The sequence below is a fragment of the Homarus americanus genome, unplaced genomic scaffold (genome assembly GCF_018991925.1).
Source record: "Homarus americanus isolate GMGI-L3 unplaced genomic scaffold, GMGI_Hamer_2.0 scaffold11628, whole genome shotgun sequence".
Lineage (NCBI taxonomy): Eukaryota > Metazoa > Arthropoda > Malacostraca > Decapoda > Nephropidae > Homarus > Homarus americanus.
In genome coordinates this window covers 335,001-356,527 of record NW_024754732.1, presented here as the reverse complement: position 1 = coordinate 356,527, position 21,527 = coordinate 335,001, and the positions used below count along the sequence as shown (strand labels likewise).

Genomic DNA, 21,527 nt, shown 5'->3' with positions numbered 1-21,527 from the left:
CCTGAGAAAGCGTTATAACAAACACATCTATAAGATCGGTGTAAGTAGGTTCCCAGAAAGATGCATTTTTAACAGCACTACAGGCCGACACCGAGTTATGGATGGGTTACGTTCCTGAACTCTGTTCGTCTGTCGCAATATTAATCTCTTAAATAATGTAAATACTACAAACAAAGTCATGTTAAACAATATAAAATAATGTAAAAAAATAGGATTTTTAGTTATAGATTTTTGTAGTGAACATATATCGGGGCTTGTTCATAACTTGGGTGCTTGTAACTCGGGGACTGCCTGTACTACTTACTTTTTTCTTGGGAAGTATCTCCAAAACAACATTGGAAATAAATATTTCACCTGGGTTCACTTCAGAGATGATCATGTCAAGGGCAATCTTTCATGACAGGGAGAATGACTGTGCTCATTCTGCAGTTGGGTCAACTGGGGGTGCTCCACTTTGTGGTCATCACAGGATTCTGGCAGCCAATTAATCTGAGGGAGAGTGGTTCAGTATATCCACTCAGCTGCTGCACCCACTTTTGTGTCATTGTAATATTTAATGAATAGATATTGGCAACTTTAAGGCATCATCCTCATAATAAAGGCCAATGTGCAAGGTGCTTTTAGCATCTTGAAGAAATTCAACAATGTCATAATAAAAATGACATAAACATTATTACCATCAAAAAACAATTGCAAATATTAGAGTGCAGCAGTTCTGCAACACCACTTGATGTAAAAACAATAACACATGATTTACTTGGCAGGAAATTTTTATTTTCTGAGTAAATACAAACTCGACCAAATACTGTATCACAAGTCTGGATCTTTGCATTTATTTCTTACACCCCAAAAGAGTTTTCATTGTAAGCTGGAAGCCAAGGCATCTAGAAAACTACTTGGTCTGATTATTTTATCAAAGTTGATCAATACAAAATTCAACCTACACAAAATATTTACTTTATTTATTTCTGCAGTTATGAACACATTTAAATGCCAAGAAACTGATAAAATGTATGTAAGTTAAAACCCAAACCCGGTGAAGACGAGTGAGGCTTCCTACTTCAATTCTTTATGAAAATTCCATTTACTCTTACACCACAAGCACTCCACCTGTCACTTCTTGAACATACATAAAGTGACATACCTGGTCAAAAGTGACACTGGAATCCTTGACATGTAATACTAACCAACTTTGCGTACTATTAGTATTTATGAAGAAGTCTAAAGTAACAGAAATCAGAATAAGCTTGTGTTACATCTGTGGTGCATCTGGCATCCTCTCTATGACAAACCTGAAAGATAAAATAAATAAGCAAATATGAACAAGAATGGCTAAGAAAAATAAGAGGCTGCATTGTCTTAAGTTCGTCAAAATATTATCTCTTGGGTAAGTCAGTCAATCAATGTCAGTCAGAAATAGTATTCCTAGAAGTGAGGACATTTTCTCCACCAAACAAACATGAAGTTGTACAGTACTGACACTAGCAGGTGCAATGAGTAGGAGACGACCTGCATCATAAGAGGGAAGGATTAGAAAATATACTCTACAGTAGTTCCTTCCCTCACGGGGAGTGAGTATTATAGTAAAGCCGTTTATGGTAAATAATTAATCTTTTAAGGAAAACTAGGGACCTGTTCCAAGTAAAAATATCTTTACTCTTGAAAAACTTGCTCTCTTCCTCACATTCAGCCACTAACTTGCTCCCATTCACTTACGCAGTACTAGGTGCTGTTTCCTGTTAGTCTATCCTTACTTTTCCTTGGTCTCCCCCTCCTACCATGCCCCTATGTATTACACCAGTACAGTACATTCTTTCAATCAATCCTTGACCTTCATTTCCCATTAGCTCGGCATATCCACACCACCTTAGTAAACACAGACGAAAAGTTAAAACAATGATGGGATCTCATAATGGGAGAACACCATAACAGTACACATCAAGTAAGGTAATTAAAAAAGATAATGAACAGTACACATGGGAGGTACAGTATCTGCATTACTCTTTGATAATGGCAACTCCCCACTTGGCACCATAATGAGAGGGGGAGCTTACAAGAGCAAAAGGGAGTCAAAGCTTCAACACAGACACCATTACATACAGGGTTGTGACTGTGGCAAGTAGAGGGAGAACTCATACACAGGACAGACTCTGTAATGGATATCCCAGGATGGCAATATAGTGAATATGTCGAATCTAATTTCCCTTCAAATTCATAAATAAAAAGTTGTAAGTAAAATAAAAGTGTAGACATCTTTACTTCCTGTCTTCCATTATAAGCTTGATGATTATTTGTAATAAAGAGAATTATTTAATATATGAGTGACTTTTACTACGGTTTTTTTTTCATAAATCCTGTACAACAAAGTTGAAGATATTTTACAGTCAAAAGCGAGCAGTTTCCTGCATAAAATCAATTGCTTCCTGTTACTGTCTACAATCACTTTACACCCCTGTCTTTCAATAACCTGTACCCCTTAACCTACCTCACACCAAAATGGGAGGAAATTAAAAATTATAAAGAGAACAAACAAGTGACCCAGGAGTAACTTACTTGTGTTGGCTGACACACATGATGGGAACACCAGGGATCTTGCGTATTCTTCTCTTTAAGTCTCTATCACAGGTTGCCACGATATAACACTTATGCTGGGTGGAAGAACACATCAAGGAAAACTATTACTTTCCTCAGTTAACATAAGAATACAGAACATAAAGCATCTTAATCTAACCCTACTATCTTTATCTAAGTATTATTTATGTTCCATAGTAAATAGAACAAAATAGAATGTCACTTGAGGCAATATTTACTCTGACAGGTTGAATAAAATTATCTGAATTCTTATTTTTTTTTCTATGTATATAATTAAAACTTGTCCTAATTAAAAAAAAAAATCAGTGAAGCTGGTGTTAATCTTTGGTATATTAAGATTTCAAAATCTGTGGTAACACACACTGTCCTAACCTGTGTGACACGTTGAACAAGACAGTCATCGGCATATATTCCTTTATGAAGACATGGCAGAGTCTCAATGCGAGAGTCCTTGATAACCTTCAGTGCCAGACGGTATTTCTCTCCCATACGTTCCAATTCTCCTTGTACACATTCCGTCACATAGGGAATGCACTTGGCATACAGACAGTCCATCATCCCCTGTGCAAATAAACATGTGTGATATTACTTGCAACACCAACAGGAATCCATCATAAATTTAATCAGAACTTGTGTGTAATCGATCCATGATCACAAGTAGATTTTTGGGTGGGAGGGGAAGCACAGGAAAGAACTAAGTTTCTTCATATAATAAGTCTAGTCTTTTCATATAAAAAATTCAAGGAAAATATTAAAAGAAACAAAATCCACCTAGTTCTTGATGGCAAAATACTCACAGAAACAATATCCACTTTGTTCTTGATGGCAAAGTTAACGAAGTTGGTATCGATTAGGATGCGGTATGGAGGACCTAGCTGGGTGTTGTACTCGAAGAACAGCGCAGACGAGTACTGTGGCCTGCAAATAATGATTACGTCAGTACACTTTAGTGCAAGGGACATTCTTAAAGTTCGGTAATACAGTAGAAGGTAAATATTTTGTCTCATGGTGAAAGACATGTGACCCTGGCAATATATGCCACAAGTTGGATATGCACGTAATCAGTGTTCAGGATATAATTAATCACTATCAATAAGAAAAACTATAGGCAGTGAGCATTAGAAAAGTATATAATTAAAGTATTTGAAATGTCATTTGGACAAGTAATTTATACAGACATTAAATGACGGACAACATATCCTTAACCAGCATGTGAAGAGTAACTATGTATGAGTTTGGACAATATCCATGTTTTGACCTATGCTGAAACGATGGGTAATTAACATTTTAAATATTCTATACAGTATGTATTGTTACTGTAATTATATTATCAGTGTTCAAGATAGAATTATTCATTCTTAATACTTTAACTACTACAAAAATTACCCCTAAACTGTACTGCAATTCTATAATCAATGTTCAAGATATAATTATTATTCTCAATACAGGGAAGCCTCTGATAACGACGGTTCTACTAATGATGATTCATATTGAAGACCCTGGTTAATTTAGGACCCAATTCAATTTACACTGTTTTTTCCTTGGTATTTACGACAAAAATAGAATAAAAAATAAAACAAGATTACATTTTCATATAAATAATAACTAAATCCCGATATGTATCATACAAAAAAAAATGCCTTGCGCACGGAGTGAGTGGTAATGCCAGCATCTCTAGTATTAATAGTTGCAACTTGGCCGGAGTGAGTGGTAATGCCAGCATCTCTAGTATAAACAGTTGCAACTTGGCAGGCCTTTTTTTTTTGCTCATCTGAACAGGAAAAAGATAAAAACTTTCTCAGGTTTCTTATGGCATTTTTGTGTCCCTATTCAACATGAGCAAGAGGGCAAGTGATGGTAGTGCTGGTTCAAAAGCTAAAAGAAAGTGTATAAACTTAGCCGAGAAACTAGATGTGTTAAAACGATAAGAAAAAGGTGAGAGGTCTGTGCAGATTATATGGAGCAAGCAATGAACATATTTTCTGAACTGGATCCCTTAACAGAACGAAGCATTAAAAACGTATATGACTTCTACATAAAAATGTATAATGAGAAAAGAAAGCAGCTGTGCTAGGTTCTTTCGACAGCTTTATTATTAGAAGGCCTAAACTATCAACTTCAGCTGCACCATCAAATTCAGCAGCTTCAGCAACAACCATAGGTTCAGTAACAGTTTCATCAACAGCTATGACATCTTTATGGAAAGCTACAGCTTCAGCCACAGTTGAACCTACAGCTTCAGCCACAGTTGAACCTACAGCTTCAGCCACAGTTGAACCTACAGCTTCAGCCACAGTTGAACCTACAGCTTCAGCCACAGTTGAACCTACAGCTTCAGCCAGAGATGAACCTGATGACTTCGTCATCTGAGTAAAAACTTGCACAACATTGGCTGTCCTTATATTTTAGACTTTACCACCATTTGTGAGTAGAATTTTTGTTTACATTCATAAGTATTATTTAAAACATATATGAGCAGTAATAAGTGTTGCTTTCACGTTCTTATGTAGAGAAATGACAATATGTTTTCGCATGTACACACTAACATACGATGGCGCTCCCAATCCGTCTCGCCTATTTTCTGCACCATTAGTGGTTAGCTACTTCTGTTGTTCTATTTATTAACATTTAATAACATAACTTAAACCATACATATTCAATTTTTACATTAATTTCCTTACAGCTACAACCAGGGTCTTATTTTCTTCAGTTTCTTATGTAGAGCCATCGTCACGGGTGTAAACACTAATGAAAACAATGGCGTCCCATCTCCTCTTGTGTGACCATATCAATATTGATTTATATTGTATAAGGTGCATTTATAAACATTATTTAATGAATATAGTTTGCATATTTCATTAATTGTATTGTTTTGGGGGGAAAGAGGGTAAAAAGCTACACAAACGATATGAAAATGTCACACTAGGGAATACATCTCATTATTATTATTATTGCTTTATTTTAATGATAATTAATGATTCACAATACGATGATCCACCTTACACTGCAATATTGGAGGACACATTACCGTCGTTATTCAAGGCTTTACTGTACAGTACTATAATTACTAAAAAAATTACAATAACTGTACACTGGATAACTCAAAGTTAGGTGAAGGAAATACATGAAAAAGGAATCTAAATAACAATAAACACAGGCACTGGTGATTAAAAGAACTGTATTGTACATAATTAAGAAAATGCACCAAGATACGAGACACTAATGGAAGCACTGCACTGTGAAATACAAAAACACAGTAATATTAATGTCTACTCAGTAATACCATCATAAAAACACAGTAACAATATGTCTACTCAGAAACTGTAGGCACTAGCACAACAATAAGAAAAGAAATTGTAAACTATGACTTAAAATGGAGGACAAAACTGAGTAACTTACGCCTCATTCACCTTCTGTTCGTGCGGGTCAGGTTTTTTTACTTTTTTGGTCTTGCGGTCCTCCTCCTTCCTGGAATAAAAAAAACACTTGTCAATACATTTCAATACTGTATGCAAATGACCTGAAAGTGAAGTGTTTATCTATATCTCTAACACACACTGGTCATGCTGAAGCCAGAGATGACCACACTAACACTTTAATAACTGGACTGTACAGTATATAGAAGGGAAACTACATAATATATACTACAGCATAATATAGGTATACCAGTATCTGTATTCAGTATTATATAAACAATAAATTATACTGCAGTGATAACATTTTTAATAAAGAGAGAAACATAATATGGGAATTTTTCTACATAAACAATGAACCATAACAGTAATTGTCACTGGAATGTACTAATATCTGTATTGAAATTAACCTTAAGCCCTTGTGTACCTTAAACCTTTGTGTATGGGGTCCCCTCTGAGCTTAATAAAACCATCTGGAGTTAGCCAAATAAAACATTAAGAATCTCGTCTCTGTAGTAAAGGGGTTAAACATAGAAAACTTATCAGTCCTCTTAAATAATGCACAACATAAATAAGAGTGGTTGAACACCTGGGCACAGCTTGCCTGAAAGCTGAGAATGAAATACTTGGTCTTCACACATCAAAACCCAATTTAGTCAAAGTTAACATACACAGTGTGAAACAGTTTGTAAAGAAGACTACAAAACAAACATGGTCAAAGATCATTAGGTCAGGTATATCCAACTCCCACTCAAAAGTTAACGGAGCCAGACCCGGGTCAGTAGCCTGTCTGAAATAATTTCACATTAGTTATTAAATAAACTGCTTATTCCTTTAATCTTAGTATGATTCTCCTGGAAGTCTAAAATACTACAAGTAATGCAATATATTTTACAGTACAGTACTGTACTGTATTGTGTTTCTCCAATAAACTGATAAAGTACTTAAGTTTTGTACTGTACTCAAACATTAATTCACAGTACAGTATTATTCACATCAAAAGTTATGTCATGAATGTAACTTATAGAGTCACATCTAAAGTTTGAAAAAGTTCCATGAAAAATACTTACAATCTAGGATCATTTAAGTTGATCATTCTCTTCATGACAGCAAACTTCCTTGTCTTCTTTGACTTCGGCTGAAGGATATAAATAAAATTAAAACCACAAAAGTTTTTTCTGTACATTAAACATTGTTATAAAACTTAGCTAAGTATATCACTACTGTAGTTTAAGAAAGATGATGTATATAAAAACGTAGTGGATATTTTGCCACGAGCGACTAAGTTCTACTAATGCTATTTTACCGTGAGTGAGCTTTGATTGGCTAAGTCACCGATCTAGACAATTACCAAGTTGTCTTAAGTTAGGTTAGGCTTTTACATTTTCTAAGAATTTACACGAGAAATAGAGGTCAGAAGTAATTTAAAAAAACATCGTATTGCATTAAAATAATATAAAATTATTCATAAAACACAGACGTCGTTCCAAAGAATTATGATAACTGTGGGTCCATCCGGCCTAAGGTCTACCTGTATAGTCTATGGCCAAACTATATCAACCTTAATTAAATGACTATTGTACACATTCAATAAACATTTATCTATAATAAGGATGTAATATATCCTTATGTAATCAAAACATAATTAGGTTTATGTACGAATTATTGGAACGTTAAAAATTATTCACTTCCTAAAATAATATCTATCTCGTGAACTAACACAGATTGAGTTGATTAAATATATCTAAATAGTATAATAATGGATAAATATAAACAATCTATTCAATAACCATAATAATCTTTGTTTTATGAAAATTAATGGAAGGAATTCAGAACTAACTTACCATTTTGACGTAAATAACAACACTGACTACCCGAGAACACGTGTTGGCCTTCCCTTCACTTCTCTTTCCCTCTCTCTCTCTTTCCACATCATATTTACTAATAAATCCCTACATATCAAATTGTAACTAATAAAAGATTATATAAATATTCTTCTTAGTATATAATGGAAATTATCTATGTATCTTACTTCCTTAGTGTATTTATTAAAACTATATCCTCTTTCTGGATGTGAAGGAATATTTATAGGGAGATGTTTTTATTTATCATTGCTGTACTTTAAACTATAATTAAAATGCAATTGATTACAGAATATTAATTTAACATTATAAACTCTATATGGCACAAATGGCTATGGTATTTGTTTCCATTTTAGACATAACCTCAATAAATAACGTTTTAATACTGTTTTCCTAAAGGTTGAAAGTTAATAGATAACATAAATAGTTACACAGAATTTAAACCAACTAGGGTCAGACTCAGGAAAGCTGACCAGGGTGTGGAGTGCAGTAACCCCTACCAGGTGTTGTAGGAAGCTGGCAGGGAAGAGAAGAGGAAGGACAAGGAAGAGAAGAGGCAGGACAGTGTGGTGCAAGGAGAGGAAAGGGCAGTTGTACAAACCTTGCCCAGTGGTAAGGTCGTGGTAGTTGGGGACAGCCAGGTGAGGTTTTTAGATAGGACTTTTTGTGCAAGAGATAGGAAACGTAGGACTAGGGTGTGTTTTCCTGGGGCTGGGATAGGGCATGTAGCTGAGAGGATAGATAGGGTTTTGTCAGGGGAGGGTACCAATCCAGTAGTGTGGGAGGAAACGACATAGGAAAGGTTAGGAGTGAGGAACTTTTCAAGAGGTATAGGGAGGCGCTGGGGAAGATTAGAGATAGGGGAGGGATCCCGATAGTATGTGGTGTCTTGGCTAGAAGAGGGGTTGGTCGTGAATGGCTGTCCAGGGCAATTGCTATAAATTGCCGACTGGAAAAACATTGTACAAACAATGGTTGGGCATTCATTGATAACTGGCAATCATTCTATGGCAACGACTACCTGTACAGTCGTGACGGAGTACACTTGTCTAGTGCGGGGGTAAAGACGTTGTCTGCATCCCTGGAGCGTGAAATTGTCGGGGTAAGTGGGAGTAAAAAAACAAGCAGGTCCTGGGAAGTAAAATTGGTTACTCAGGACAAGGGGTAAAACAGGACCAGGAAAGGGTAGGTTTAAATGTATACTTTACAAACAGTAGGAGCGCTAGAAATAAAATAGACTTGCTGAGAGCGGTTGTATGTACCGAGAATGTAGACGTCATAGCAATCACCGAGACTTGGATGAATCTGGCGAGCAAAAACTTTTTATCAGAGTACCACATAGTAGGGTACAACCTTTTTCACAAGGACAGGAAAGGTAGGAAGGGGGGAGGGGTCGCACTCTTCGTCAGGGATACATTAAAATGTTGTATTAATAATTCAATAAAGGGTGAAATAGGAACCGAGTCTGTATGGGTAGAAATTATGGAAGGAAGAGAAAAACTAATTATGGGAGTGATTTACAGGCCCCCCCAAGTCTTGGGAAAGAAGCAGCTCAGCCCATATGGCAGGAAATGAGTAGGGCAGCAAAATATAACAACCTGTGCATTATGGGGGATTTCAACTTCAGAAATATTAACTGGGACAACATTGTAGGTGATTATGAATCTGAAGACTTCCTAGATGCAGTACAGGACAATTTTTTGAAACAATTAATTTCAGAACCTACTAGAGGTGACAATATATTAAACCTAGTATTAACAAATAAAGAAAACATTATCAGAGATATCACAGTAGGGGAAGAATTAGGTAACAGTGATCACAGAGAAATCAGGTTCACCTTAAATTGGGAAACGAAAAGCAATGACAGTATGGTTAGAGTCCCAAACTTTTGGCTGGCAGATTATCAGGGGTTAAGAAGGTACCTAGGTGAGGTCACCTGGGAACAGTCAGGTCAGTCCCCAGTAGGAAAGGGTGAAGTCACAGATGACACAACAATTGATCATGACTATAATATATTCACTAGTATACTACGTAAAGCACAAGAACAAAATATACCATACAGAAAAATTAGGTCAAATAAGAATGAGCCAAGGTGGATGACCAGAAAACTTAAACATGACATAGGAATAAAGAAAGGAATTTATAAGAAATTAAAGGGAGGGGAGGAGCAGCTCAGAAATAGGTATGATGAACTATCTAGGAATGTTAAGAAAAATGTAAGGAAAGCAAAGAGAGACTATGACATCAGAATAGCAAGAGAATCCAAGGCGAATCCCAAGGGATTTTTCAAGGTATATAAAACAAAGGTCAAGGACAAAGTTAGGCCTTTAAAGTCAGGGAGGGGGGACGTGATCAATGGCAGTGAAGAAATAAGCAAAGCATTGAACAGCTACATTTTATCAGTTTTCACAGAAGAAATTCACGAGGAAATTCCAGAGGTGGAACTGATTTTTAGGGGAAAGGAAGAAGAGAAATTAAAGAATATCACTATCAGAAAAGAGGATGTTCTTAAGAGGATAAATAAATTAAAGAAGACAAAATTCCCAAGGCCGGATGAAATTATCCCTCGAATCTTGAAAGAGTGTAGGGAACAGATTAGTGGACCCCTCGTAAAATTATTTACAAAATCATTAGACACGGGAGTTGTGCCAGACTTGTGGAAACAGGCAAAGGTAGTGCCCATATTCAAAAATGGAGACAGAGCATCAGCGTCAAATTACCGGCCGATGAGTTTGACGTCAGTAGTGGGGAAATTTCTTGAATCAATTATAGCAAATAGCATCCGATCGCATTTAGAGAAAAACAAATTAATCTACGACTCTCAACATGGGTTTACAAAGGGAAAATCTTGTCTAACAAATCTGCTGACGTTTTTTAGGAAAGTCTTCGAGGTAGTAGATAATGACGAAAATTACGATGATATTTACTTAGACTATAGCAAAGCATTTGACAGAGTACTGCATCAGAGGCTTCTGAGAACAGTTAAGGCTCATGGTATCGAGGGGAAAGTTTTAAATTGGATAAAATCATGGCTCACCAATAGAACGCAGAGGGTCAGCGTAGATGGTGTTAAATCTGAGTGGGGTTGTGTAACCAGTGGGGTTCCCCAGGGGTCAGTACTAGGCCCACTCTTGTTCATAATCTACATAAACGATCTAGATACTGGGATCAGCAGTGACATAAGCAAGTTTGCAGATGACACCAAAATAGGGTGGCAGATTAATTCAGGGCAGGAAGCAAATGCACTACAGGAGGATTTAAATAAACTGCAGGAGTGGTCAGAAAAATGGCAAATGAAATTCAACACCAGCAAGTGCAGCGTACTTAATATTGGAAGAACACATACTGCCAATGTATACAGCCTTAACAACATCAACCTAGAGAAGTCGACTTGTGAAAGAGAATTAGGGGTACTTGTAAGCCCGGACCTACGGCCTAGAAAACAGTGCGTTAATGTTCGAAATAAGGCAAACAGAGTATTAAGTTTTATATCTAGAAGTGTAAGTAATAAGAGTGCAGAGGTCTTATTGCAACTATATATTGCGCCAGTCAGGCCGATTTCGATTATGCGGTTCAGTTCTGGTGCCCTTATTATAGAATGGATATCAATTCACTGGAGTCGGTGCAGCGAAGAATGACGAAAATGATTCCGGGACTTAGAAACCTACCATATCAAGATAGGTTAAAGAAACTAAACTTGCATTCCCTAGAAAGACGAAGAGTGCGGGGAGATGTGATAGAAGTATTTAAGTGGGTGAAAGGAATCAATAAAGGGGATATAGATAAAGTTCTTATAATATCCGAGCAGGATAGGACTCGTAGCAACGGATTTAAGTTGGATAAGTTTAGGTTTAGGAGGGAGATAGGAAGGAACTGGTTCACAAATAGGGTGGTGGACGAGTGGAACAAGCTTAGCAACTTTGTAGTAAGTGCTGGAACGCTGGAAAGTTTCAAAAGGAGGCTGGATAGATTCATGGATGATAGAGAGTGGTAGTAACTCTCGACAGGAGCTGCCATGCACAGGCCAACCGGCATATTGTAGACTCCTTATTTTCTTATGTTCTTGTGTATGTTCTCTCTTTTTTGGGAGGGGGGTAGAGAAAGGAGGGGTGAAAGGAAGTTATAGTTAGGAAATTGAAGAAATTTAGGAGGATGTAAGAGAGGGCGGGCTGACCGCCTAGCTAAAGCTAATGGTGTGTTAGGGATGTGTCATGGGTTGGTTATTGTCTGTCGACACAGGCACTAGACAGCCTACCCTATCCCATATATGGGTGTTTTGAGGGCCTTATTTCATATTCCACCGACCTTACTGGCGGATGCTGGTCTAGGGAGGTTGTCTATTGCCTGGTCGTATAGATCGGGGGTGGTAATGGACCTTTTGAGATTTGGTAATTTTGGGGGAACCGTGTATGGTTGTTGTCGTTATCTGGTGGGAGTCTTTGAAGGAGTTCTTGCTCTGGTCGTAATATCTTTTGCCAGACTCTGCTGGCCAGGGTGTGCAGCTGCTGGTTGATGGGTTTTATTCTCAGGTATCTATGTATCTCGGCTGTGGTACTAGTGAAGGGGTATCTTTCACCTGTGACGAATCTTAGGGCTTCATTTTGGACCACCTGTAATTTTAATATTTGAGTGGTGCTCATAGTATGAAGAGGTACTGCTGGGTAAGTTAATATCGATATGATAAATGATGTCACTAGGCGGAGTTTTATTTTCTCGGGAAGTGCTTTAAAGCGGTATAGTTTTCTCAGCACTCTTCTTGCCTTTTCCTTCCTGGTGTGGACATGATGGGCGTAACCTGTCGTGGATATATGCAGGCCCAGGAGGGTGCCTCTGCTTTTGTATTCTATCTGTGCATTATTGGTTACTAATGAATGGGTTTTCCTTCTGCATAAGGGTATCACTGTGAATTTCGGGAGACTGGTTTGGATTTTCCATTGTTTTTCGTAATTATTTACCCTTTCTAATTCCTGCCTGGTGATGTCGACCTGTAAAACTCGCGATTTTCCTTGATGAGTTGTTATTTGAGTGATGTCATCTGCATACAAAATATCTTCGTTATCTATTCTAGTGGGAGGCGGGGTGTCACTTGTGTAGATAATATATAGGGTGGGAGAGAGGACGCTGCCCTGAGGGACTCCGCTCAAGAGTGGGAAGGTCTGTCCTGTGTGTTGTCCCACCCTCAGTCTGGCATTTCTGCCGTCAAGAAAGTTGCAAAACAGCTTTTCAATGTTGGCTGGAAGTCAGAGTTGGACCGTCATGACAGACTTTGTCAAATGCCTTTGCTACATCCCGGAGAGTGAGATTACTATTTCAATAAATATATTTGCCAACTAAACGTAATCCTGACAACTCTGTCCTCTTGCTCAACCTTAATACTGTACAACCCATGTTGTACTGCTCCCCCATTATATTTATGTTTTTCAATTCCACTGTAATTTATGTATATACTTATAATATATATATATATATATATATATATATAATAAATGATAAATAAATAAAATAAATAAATATTGAAGTGATAACCGTGGTAACATTATGAGATGTTCTTACTACCACCATGCTATTGTACTATTCCAGATGATTCCAAATGTTACATAATACTTCCTTGAGATAAATGTACAGTATATATCAGGTGCCTACAGGAGAGCTCAGGTTTTCAACTGGCTCAGCCATGTTAATATTGTTATTATTATCCACTCTGTATCTCTGTTTTTTTTCTGGCTAAATAAACTGTTTCAATTCAATTGTCTACCACTCGCTGCCAGGGCTATCGCTGTTGTGGTGTACAGTACTTCCCTTTCCTGAACCCGAATTGTCTGCAGGTGACTCTGTTGGTTGTTTCCAGGGGATCTCTCAGGCGGTTATTGATGATTTTTTCTAGGATTTTTTCCAGTTACTTCGAGGAGGGAGATTGGTCTGTAGTTTAGTGGGACGGCGGAGTTCTTTCCTTGTTTTGGTGTTAGGGTAATATTGGCCTCTTTGAATTTAATTGGGAAGTAACCCGAGGCCAGGCAAGCGTTCATTTCTCTCTCTCCCTTGTGTGGGGAGGGGGGGCGGGGTGTTGTGGTTGGTAGGGGACGGGGGTGGAGTAGTGACTGAGTGATCTCATACCACTGTTGCTAGGCTTGAGTCCCCCCTCCATCCCATTTTCCTCCCCCTCCTTAACCCCCTTCTCTTCCCTTCCTTTTCTTAACTACCACCCCTCCCGTACCCTTTCCTCGCCTCCCACGGGATATAAGGATTCCCAGGAGTTCCTACGTTGATAATTTCCTCGTAGTAAATGGTAAAACCCATCTACTTGTGGTATAATCTTGAGGGTGTTTAATCTATCTTCGTGGGCCACCTTAAGCTGACTCAAAGTACTAATTGTATGTACTCTGTATGTGTGTATGTATGTGTATGTATGTATGTATGTATGTGTGTAAATGAATCTTTGTAAGTTGTAACATCCAATACATTTTCCGTTTTGTTGTGTTGTAGATAAAAATTTCTACGTGTATTCTCACAAAACGATACTTTGTGCTACGTTTGAACATAAGGAACAAAATTTCAGCCTAAGACCTTGAGGATATGGCCCGACACGTTCGAAGGCCATTCTTTACAAGTAGATGGATTATGTAACACTGAATGAATACTGTATTTTACTACCCTATACTGTTCTCACTTTTGAAATGTATTGACTCCCACCTGTAACTAGTTTTTCAATATAATTTACATCTGTACACCTGTCCTATACAGCTGTACTTGTTCTGCTTCCCCCTTCAACTAATGATATATAATACAAAACCAAAGTAAGGGTTTCTGAGAACACGAACTATGATAAAACCAACAGTCTAGCTATCTAAACTCTCTCTCCTTAAGCCCCTCTCCCGCCCCTGATCTCCCTCCCCGATCCCTCTCCCACCCCCGATCTCCCCTCCCTCCCCGCCTCCACCATCCCCTTTTAAACCCCTCAAGGTTATGATGAAGAATGTCTAGTGATTATTTGTGTTTTTTTCTCTTACGAGGCATTGAGAGAGAGAAGTGGATGGAGTGATGGACAGATAAAGATAGAAAGGTAGATCGAGATGAATGGAGAGAGAGAGAGAGAGAGAGAGAGAGAGAGAGAGAGAGAGAGAGAGAGCTCTTCTGTGAGTGTAATGTTCAGTACTGTGTTAAGGAGGAGGGAGGAGGGACTCAGTAAGGACAGTGAATGTTTGTCCTCCTCCCTCCTACCGCCACCCCCCAGAGCCCGCCCCATATCCTCAGATTCTCCCCAGCGCCCCTCCCTATCCATACTCCTCACCTTCCTCCTCCTGTATCCTAAACCCACCCCCATATTCTAGTTATAACCACCCCACGAAAATTCAACTGGCAGTACTGTGGAGCCTGGACCGCCTCACTCAGATCACCCAAAAATAAGGGAGGTGGAGAGTACTGCGGACATAAGAATCATGCAGCTCGCTCTACTAGGATTCCTTGCCTTGCTACCACTCTCCGATGAATGATTTTATTTGTGGTGATACTAACTATGGACACATCAAGTCTTCACGTAAACATTAACTTTAACTGTTACAAGAAGATAAAGGAAGGAGTAGGGATCAGTGATTGGCTTAGCGTGTTGAACAATAAGAATGCAAGCTTTACCTATTGGTCCAACATTAAATAAAAAAAAAGACGATCGATATTGAATGACAAACTACAGACAGGTTAAGCTTCGTGGATGATCATAAACACGGATACTTAAAGCCAAGGCTGGGAAATGCAACAGGATCCACCTCCACCTTGGTTTAAGAATACGGAAGTGTAAAGGAGACAATTTCTGAGCCGAAATAAGGACCTGAAGTGTTTATACTCCCATCGAACTGAAGTCTGTATCATTATGACAAGAAAATGAGCCTTCCTGATAAACTAGATGGATTAATACCAAGATCTAATACGTATTTAGGATTCTCAAATGTGTAGTTCTCTTTCTCTTGGAGTTCTGGAAATCTGTCTCGGTGTTCAACTTAAACTAATACGGCCAGTTGTTGTGTTCAAGTCCATACAAGGAACACCAGACTGGAGACGGGCGGCACTCCCTCACACGCCTCCCCGCAAAACGCTTACCCATGCCTTTCCTCCACACTATTGAGGCACAAGAGGTATTTTAAGAAGTATAGAAGTACCTAAGAGGGTATTAGAAACATTACTCAATCAAATATACTGTGACTTCAAGCTACCAGCATAGAAATCCGCCAGAGTGAAATTCTTTGCAGCCGTATTTATGAAATCGTGTGAGTGTGACAGCATAAAGTATGACTGCCTTAAATTCCAGCTTGACAAACACTGTCACTTGTTCAGGTCCATTAATGAGTGTTCACCTGTACAGTACCTGTCAGCAGTGCTCACCTGATTGGCCAGTGAGATAACAAGTAGTGAGGAGCGATTTGTATCTAAGTAAGGTAATAGGAATAGAGACGGTTATTTGGATCATAATATAGAGTTTTATTATAAATTTTCCCGTCTCCTATTTTTACTATTAAACCCTTCCATCATCCCTACCTCCTGCACCATCCCCTCAATCTCCTACCTCCTTCGTCCTACACCACCCCAATTCCTCAATACCCCCTCACCTCATCCTTACCTCCAACACCCCACGTCATGCCTACCTTCTTCACCCCTACCTTCTCAACTCACCCAAGTCGCCAGTACCTCCTTCACCCCTACCCACAACCCTCCACTTTTACCTCCTCCCCCTCCTACCTCCCCACTCCGCTTGAGACTGTCTCCGTGTGCTGAGGCGACCATTATATAACACTTTATCTCAGTTCTGGGCCAACCTACATCCACTAGGTGTGTCTGGCCCACTCGTGGCCTTGTTGACCTTGTGTTTCCCTCTCATGGCCCTCTCGACCATATGTTTCCCCACTCATGACCCTTTCGACCTTGTGTTTCCCTCTCCTCTCTCTCGCTCTCTCTCTCATGTAACCCTCTCCCACACAACTTGGCCCACCTGAGATTCATCATGACAACAACAACAACAGTAACAGGTAGAGGGAAGGAAAGCGGGAGGGAGGGAGGGAGGGAGGGAGGTGCTGGGCCTGGCACACAAACAGCTGGAGGGGGGGGGAGGACCTGACCGAGACTAGTGTAGTCCCGCCGTCACTAGCCCGAGAGAACCTTAAGTCTTTTATGTATGTTACCCCTCACACCCTCCTCTATTACTACTACTATTGCTATTACTATTATTTCTACTACTACTATTACTATTATTTCTACTACAACTACTGTAACTACTATCATTATAACCACAACTACGTTCCCCCCACAACCACCACCACCAACACAACCAAAATCAAGTACAGTACAATGAAATGTTACTCTCTCTCTCTCTCTCTCTCTCTCTCTCTTACTCACTACACAAGTCAGTCACTGGGTCACCGTGCAATTGTGATTCTAGGTGCATCAGTTAGCTATATATTGGCTAATTCTGATTGACTGACTGACTGGCTGGCTGAGTGACTGACTGACTGACTGACTTATTGACTGACTGACAGATACTACAAACTCAACAAATTCAGCTCATTCCTTCAATCCTAGCCTTAAGTATGACACTCACACGCCACTGAAGATGGAGACAGGGCACTGATAAGCCAAGGCTGCCCTGACGATATAAATACGATAACAGTGATAATAGTCGTCCAGTTATCATCATCCAGATATCGTCGTTCTGCTATCGTCGTGTAATTTATGTTGTTATCGTTTATCGCCAGACTAGACGATGAGTGATGACTGTACGTGTGTTAGAGAGGGTGGAGTGATGGGGGAGAGATAGGTTAGGTTATGAAGAGAGAGAGAGAGAGAGAGAGAGAGAGAGAGAGAGAGAGAGAGAGAGAGATTTAGAATTTCTTTGTTCAACTCTTGATGTGTTTTTGTCGAGTGTGGAGGAGTAACAATGTCCGCCCTATACCCTGAAGGACGTTTGGCTGATGCCCCCCTCCCTCCTCCCTCCACTCCACTACCTCCATTCCCACTCTCCACTCCCTAATACCCCTCCCTCTTCCTCCATTCCTCTTCACTACCACCATAGCACCCACAGTGTCAAGACCTGACTGAATTACTCAGAATAGGCAAACTGTACTACAAGCTTTGTCAATAAATTTTTTAAACGAAACTAGACACCTTACAGCCCCTCCTCCCCACCCCTTCCCCCCACTCTCCACCCTCCCCCTACCACCACCTCACACACGCACACCTCAGGCAACATTGGAACCATCTAATAATCTTTTCTTGTATGTTAACTCCTCTAAAAACGATCTTTTCTGTGTTTAGATGGATGGATAGATGGATGAATAGGTGGATGGATGGACGAATGAATAGGTAGATGGGTGTATGGATGGACGAATGAATAGGTAGATGGATGGATGGATGGACGAACATATAGATGGACAGGTGGATGGATAGACGGATGGATTACTGCCACAAGGTCACACCATAAAGAAGTTGGTTGCGGTACTAGCTCACAGCACTGGACCAATTCGCTGAGTCATTCAATCCCGCCAGATAACACACAACCGAATACCTGTTGGACCGTGGGAGAGTTAGCAGCCGTCGTCAGGAGTGTCAGCACCCGTCGTCAGGAGGGTGATAGTGTTAGTGTCAGCAGTCATCGTCAGGAGACCTAACCTAACCTAACTTAACCCAACGTACCCTAACCTAACCTAACAACAACACATCACTAACACAGCACAACACACCACTAACACAGCACAACACACCACTAACACAGCACAACACATCACAGGTCATCAGGTCCACACATCTCACCACAAACCACCTTTTACTGCGTGTGTGTCATTCTTATCATTTTCAGACCAGGTAACAATGGCTGGCTGACGGTAGCAGACGGTATACCTGACGTTGGTTACTACTGTCTCTCTCTCTCTCTCATACTCTGTCTGTCTCTCTCACCCCACACACCAAGGTCTAAGATATATACTAAGAAACATAGATTGGTTAGGTTAAGTTTGGATACGGGAATAGTTAAGTTTGTTTTAGTTTAATATTAGATCCCCTACCCTCACCTCACCTAACGCTAATTTAACTACCCCCCACATAGGTAGCTATAGCACTGAGGTGTGTAATCATTAAGTGAAGCATGCGGGGGGTGGCTAATCTTCATGTGATTCTAAGTGGTTTTATCAGATATTACATCAGTACACACACACACACACATCAAGTAAAAATGAAATAATTTTTGTTTTAATTTTTTTATTTCAGTCTATACAGTTTTATTGAGAAGCCTTTTTAGTAGTGGGTGGGCGAGTGGGTTGGGTGGGTGGGGGGAGAGGGTGGGTGGAGGGTGGGTGGAGTGGGTGGGTGGAGTGGGTGGGTGAGTGGGTGGGTGAGTGGGTGGAGTGGGTGGGTGGACGGGAGGGAGGAAATGGTGAAAAATATGAGAGAGAGAATGGATGGAGAGAACCAAGAGAGAGAGAGAGGGGGGGCGGGACTTGAGCGTGGAATATAGTTATTAGTCAGTTTATTTCTATCTATCTTCTCTCCCTCTCTCACTCGTCCCCAATTCTCTTCATCTCAACTGAACTCCTATCATCTCTGCTCCTCTCTATGTCTCTTCCATCTTTTCATACCTTACTTGTTTCTCGATAATTCCCTCTCTTCTTTCATCTCCTATTCTATCTCACGGCTTCCCCATCCAGATATTTACTTCTCATTTCTTCTTTCTTTCTTTCTTTCTTCTCAGATCTTCATTCATCGTCCTCTTCTTCCTCTTTCTTCTCCTCTCCCTCCTTATCTCCATCTTCTTTCTCCTCTCCCTCCTTATCTTCCACTTCTTTTCCCTCTCCCTCCTTATCTTCCTCTTCTTTCTCCTCTCCCTCCTTCTTCTCCTTCCCCGCTCTCTTCTTAGCGGGGGGAGAGTCACCTTCTGCAGGATGGGAGAGGAGCTGCCCGAAGGAGGTGATGACGGGGAAGTCCTTCCGGTCTTGGGGTGTAAGGGCGGCCGTACCTTCCCTTACGGACAATATCACCTTCAGTCCAGCCTCTGTCGCCGCTCTTGCCTCTGTGGTAGGTACGCATATAGTAGTAAAAAAAAACTCTATTTACCGGACATATTTAGAGGTATAGTCCGTTGTAAGGAGGTTTCACATCTAATGGATTGTTTTCTCCAATAATAGTTTGTTATATAAAGGTTAGGTTAGGTTAGGTCAGATTAGGTTTGGCTAGGCTAGGCCAGGTCAAGCCAGGTCAGGAGTCAAATAACCTTCCCTCGTGACCTCCCCAAAACTAACCTTTAACCAGATCGGTGAGGAAGAGCACCTGGTCGGGGCCACAGTGCAGCTGACGGAGGATCTTTAGATAGCTCTCCGTCTCCACCTTAGACCCCACCGTCGTGTCGAAGTGCTGGCTGAAGTACTGCCGGAGAGAGGGGGGGGGTTAGAGAGAGAGCAGAAAACTAAAATATTTAATGAGTAAACAGATTAATAGTCCACCTCATTTAGTCAGGTAACACGCCGGGGCTCAGGTAAATACACACACACACACACACACACACACACACACACACACACACACACACACACACACTCACATGCAGAAGGTCGCCATAGCAGGAATAACCAAAGAGAAGCTTCTGGGCCTGAACGCTGCCGGAGGAGTACACGACGAGCTTCTTCCCCTCCTTCTTCCACGCCTTCAGGGCCTCCACTGCGTCCTCGTACACGCTGGGGGACGAGGAGGGAGACGTGTTGAGTGTTTAGTCACGTGGAGAGGAGGGGTTGAATAGGTACAGCAGAGATAACAGCAGATACAGCACATAGGTATACTAATTACAGGTACAGCACACAGGTAACAGCAGATACACCACATAGGTATACTAATTACAGGTACAGCACACAGGTAACAGAAGGTACAGCACACAGGTAACAGCAGATACAGCACATAGGTATACTAATTACAGGTACAGCACACAGGTAACAGAAGGTACAGCACACAGGTAATAGCAGGTACAGCACATAGGTATACTAATTACAGGTACAGCACACAGGTAACAGAAGGTACAGCACACAGGTAACAGCAGGTACAACCCACAGGTGACAGCAGGTACCGCACATAGGTATACTAATTACAGGTACAGCACACAGGTAACAAGGTGCACACAGGTAACAGCAGGTACAGCACACAGGTAACAGAAGGTACAGCACACAGGTAACAGCAGGTACCAGCCACAGGTGACAGCAGGTACCGCACAGGTATACTAATTACAGGTACAGCACACAGGTAACAGAAGGTATAGCACACAGGTAACAGAAGGTACAACCCACAGGTAACAGCAGGTAGGTGACAGCAGGTACCGCACATAGGTATACTAATTACAGGTACAGCACACAGGTAACAGCAGGTGCAGCACACAGGTAACAAAGGTACAGCACACAGGTAACAGCAGGTACAACCCACAGGTGACAGCAGGTACCGCACATTACAGGTACAGCACAGGTAACAGAAGGTATTAACAGGTACAGCACAGTACACAGGTACAGCACACACAGCAGATACAGCACACACAGGTAACAGCACACAGGTAACAGCAGGTACAACACAGGTAACAGCAGGTACCGCACATAGGTATACTAATTACAGGTACAGCACACAGGTAACAGCAGATACAGCACACAGGTAA

At 40.4% G+C, this 21,527-nt stretch overlaps 2 protein-coding genes across 4 annotated transcripts in view; both read right to left on the bottom strand.

Annotated features, from left to right (window-relative positions):
- Positions 1 to 752: 752 nt before the first annotated feature.
- On the bottom strand, positions 753 to 17,561 carry LOC121856057 (rRNA-processing protein FCF1 homolog). Of its 2 annotated transcripts, none has more exons than XM_042351333.1 (7): positions 17,451 to 17,561; positions 7,076 to 7,143; positions 5,992 to 6,060; positions 3,390 to 3,510; positions 2,965 to 3,153; positions 2,554 to 2,648; positions 753 to 1,292 (listed from the first exon to the last, which is right to left on the bottom strand). In XM_042351333.1, exons 1-7 carry the CDS (start codon positions 17,544 to 17,546, stop codon positions 1,253 to 1,255), a joined length of 678 nt encoding a protein of 225 aa, XP_042207267.1. In that variant the 5' UTR covers positions 17,547 to 17,561; the 3' UTR covers positions 753 to 1,252. The 2 variants fall into 2 exon arrangements, with proteins under 2 accessions (XP_042207267.1, XP_042207268.1); XM_042351334.1 differs by lacking the exon at positions 17,451 to 17,561 and adding an exon at positions 7,850 to 8,002.
- Positions 17,562 to 19,245: 1,684 nt separating this feature from the next.
- Positions 19,246 to 21,527, bottom strand: part of LOC121856056 (enolase-phosphatase E1-like) — a 17,676-nt gene continuing 15,394 nt past the window's right edge. For both annotated transcript variants that reach the window (XM_042351331.1, XM_042351332.1), the window contains 3 exons: positions 20,439 to 20,571; positions 20,140 to 20,263; positions 19,246 to 19,910 (listed from right to left, as the gene is read on the bottom strand). In XM_042351331.1, coding sequence (XP_042207265.1) covers positions 19,597 to 19,910; positions 20,140 to 20,263; positions 20,439 to 20,571 — 571 coding nt within the window. In that variant the 3' untranslated portion in view covers positions 19,246 to 19,596. The remainder of the gene's footprint in view (positions 19,911 to 20,139; positions 20,264 to 20,438; positions 20,572 to 21,527) is intronic.

Excerpts from the sequence above, each read along its gene's own strand:
- LOC121856057 (XM_042351333.1), bottom strand. The coding sequence starts at position 17,546 with ATGATGATAACTGGACGACTATTATCACTGTTATCGTATTTATATCGT. Across the intron at positions 3,511-5,991 it reads GAACAGAAGGTGAATGAGGC|GCCACAGTACTCGTCTGCGC; the intron begins GTAAGTTACTCA and ends CATTATTTGCAG. Across the intron at positions 3,154-3,389 it reads ACAAAGTGGATATTGTTTCT|GGGATGATGGACTGTCTGTA; the intron begins GTGAGTATTTTG and ends TTATTTGCACAG.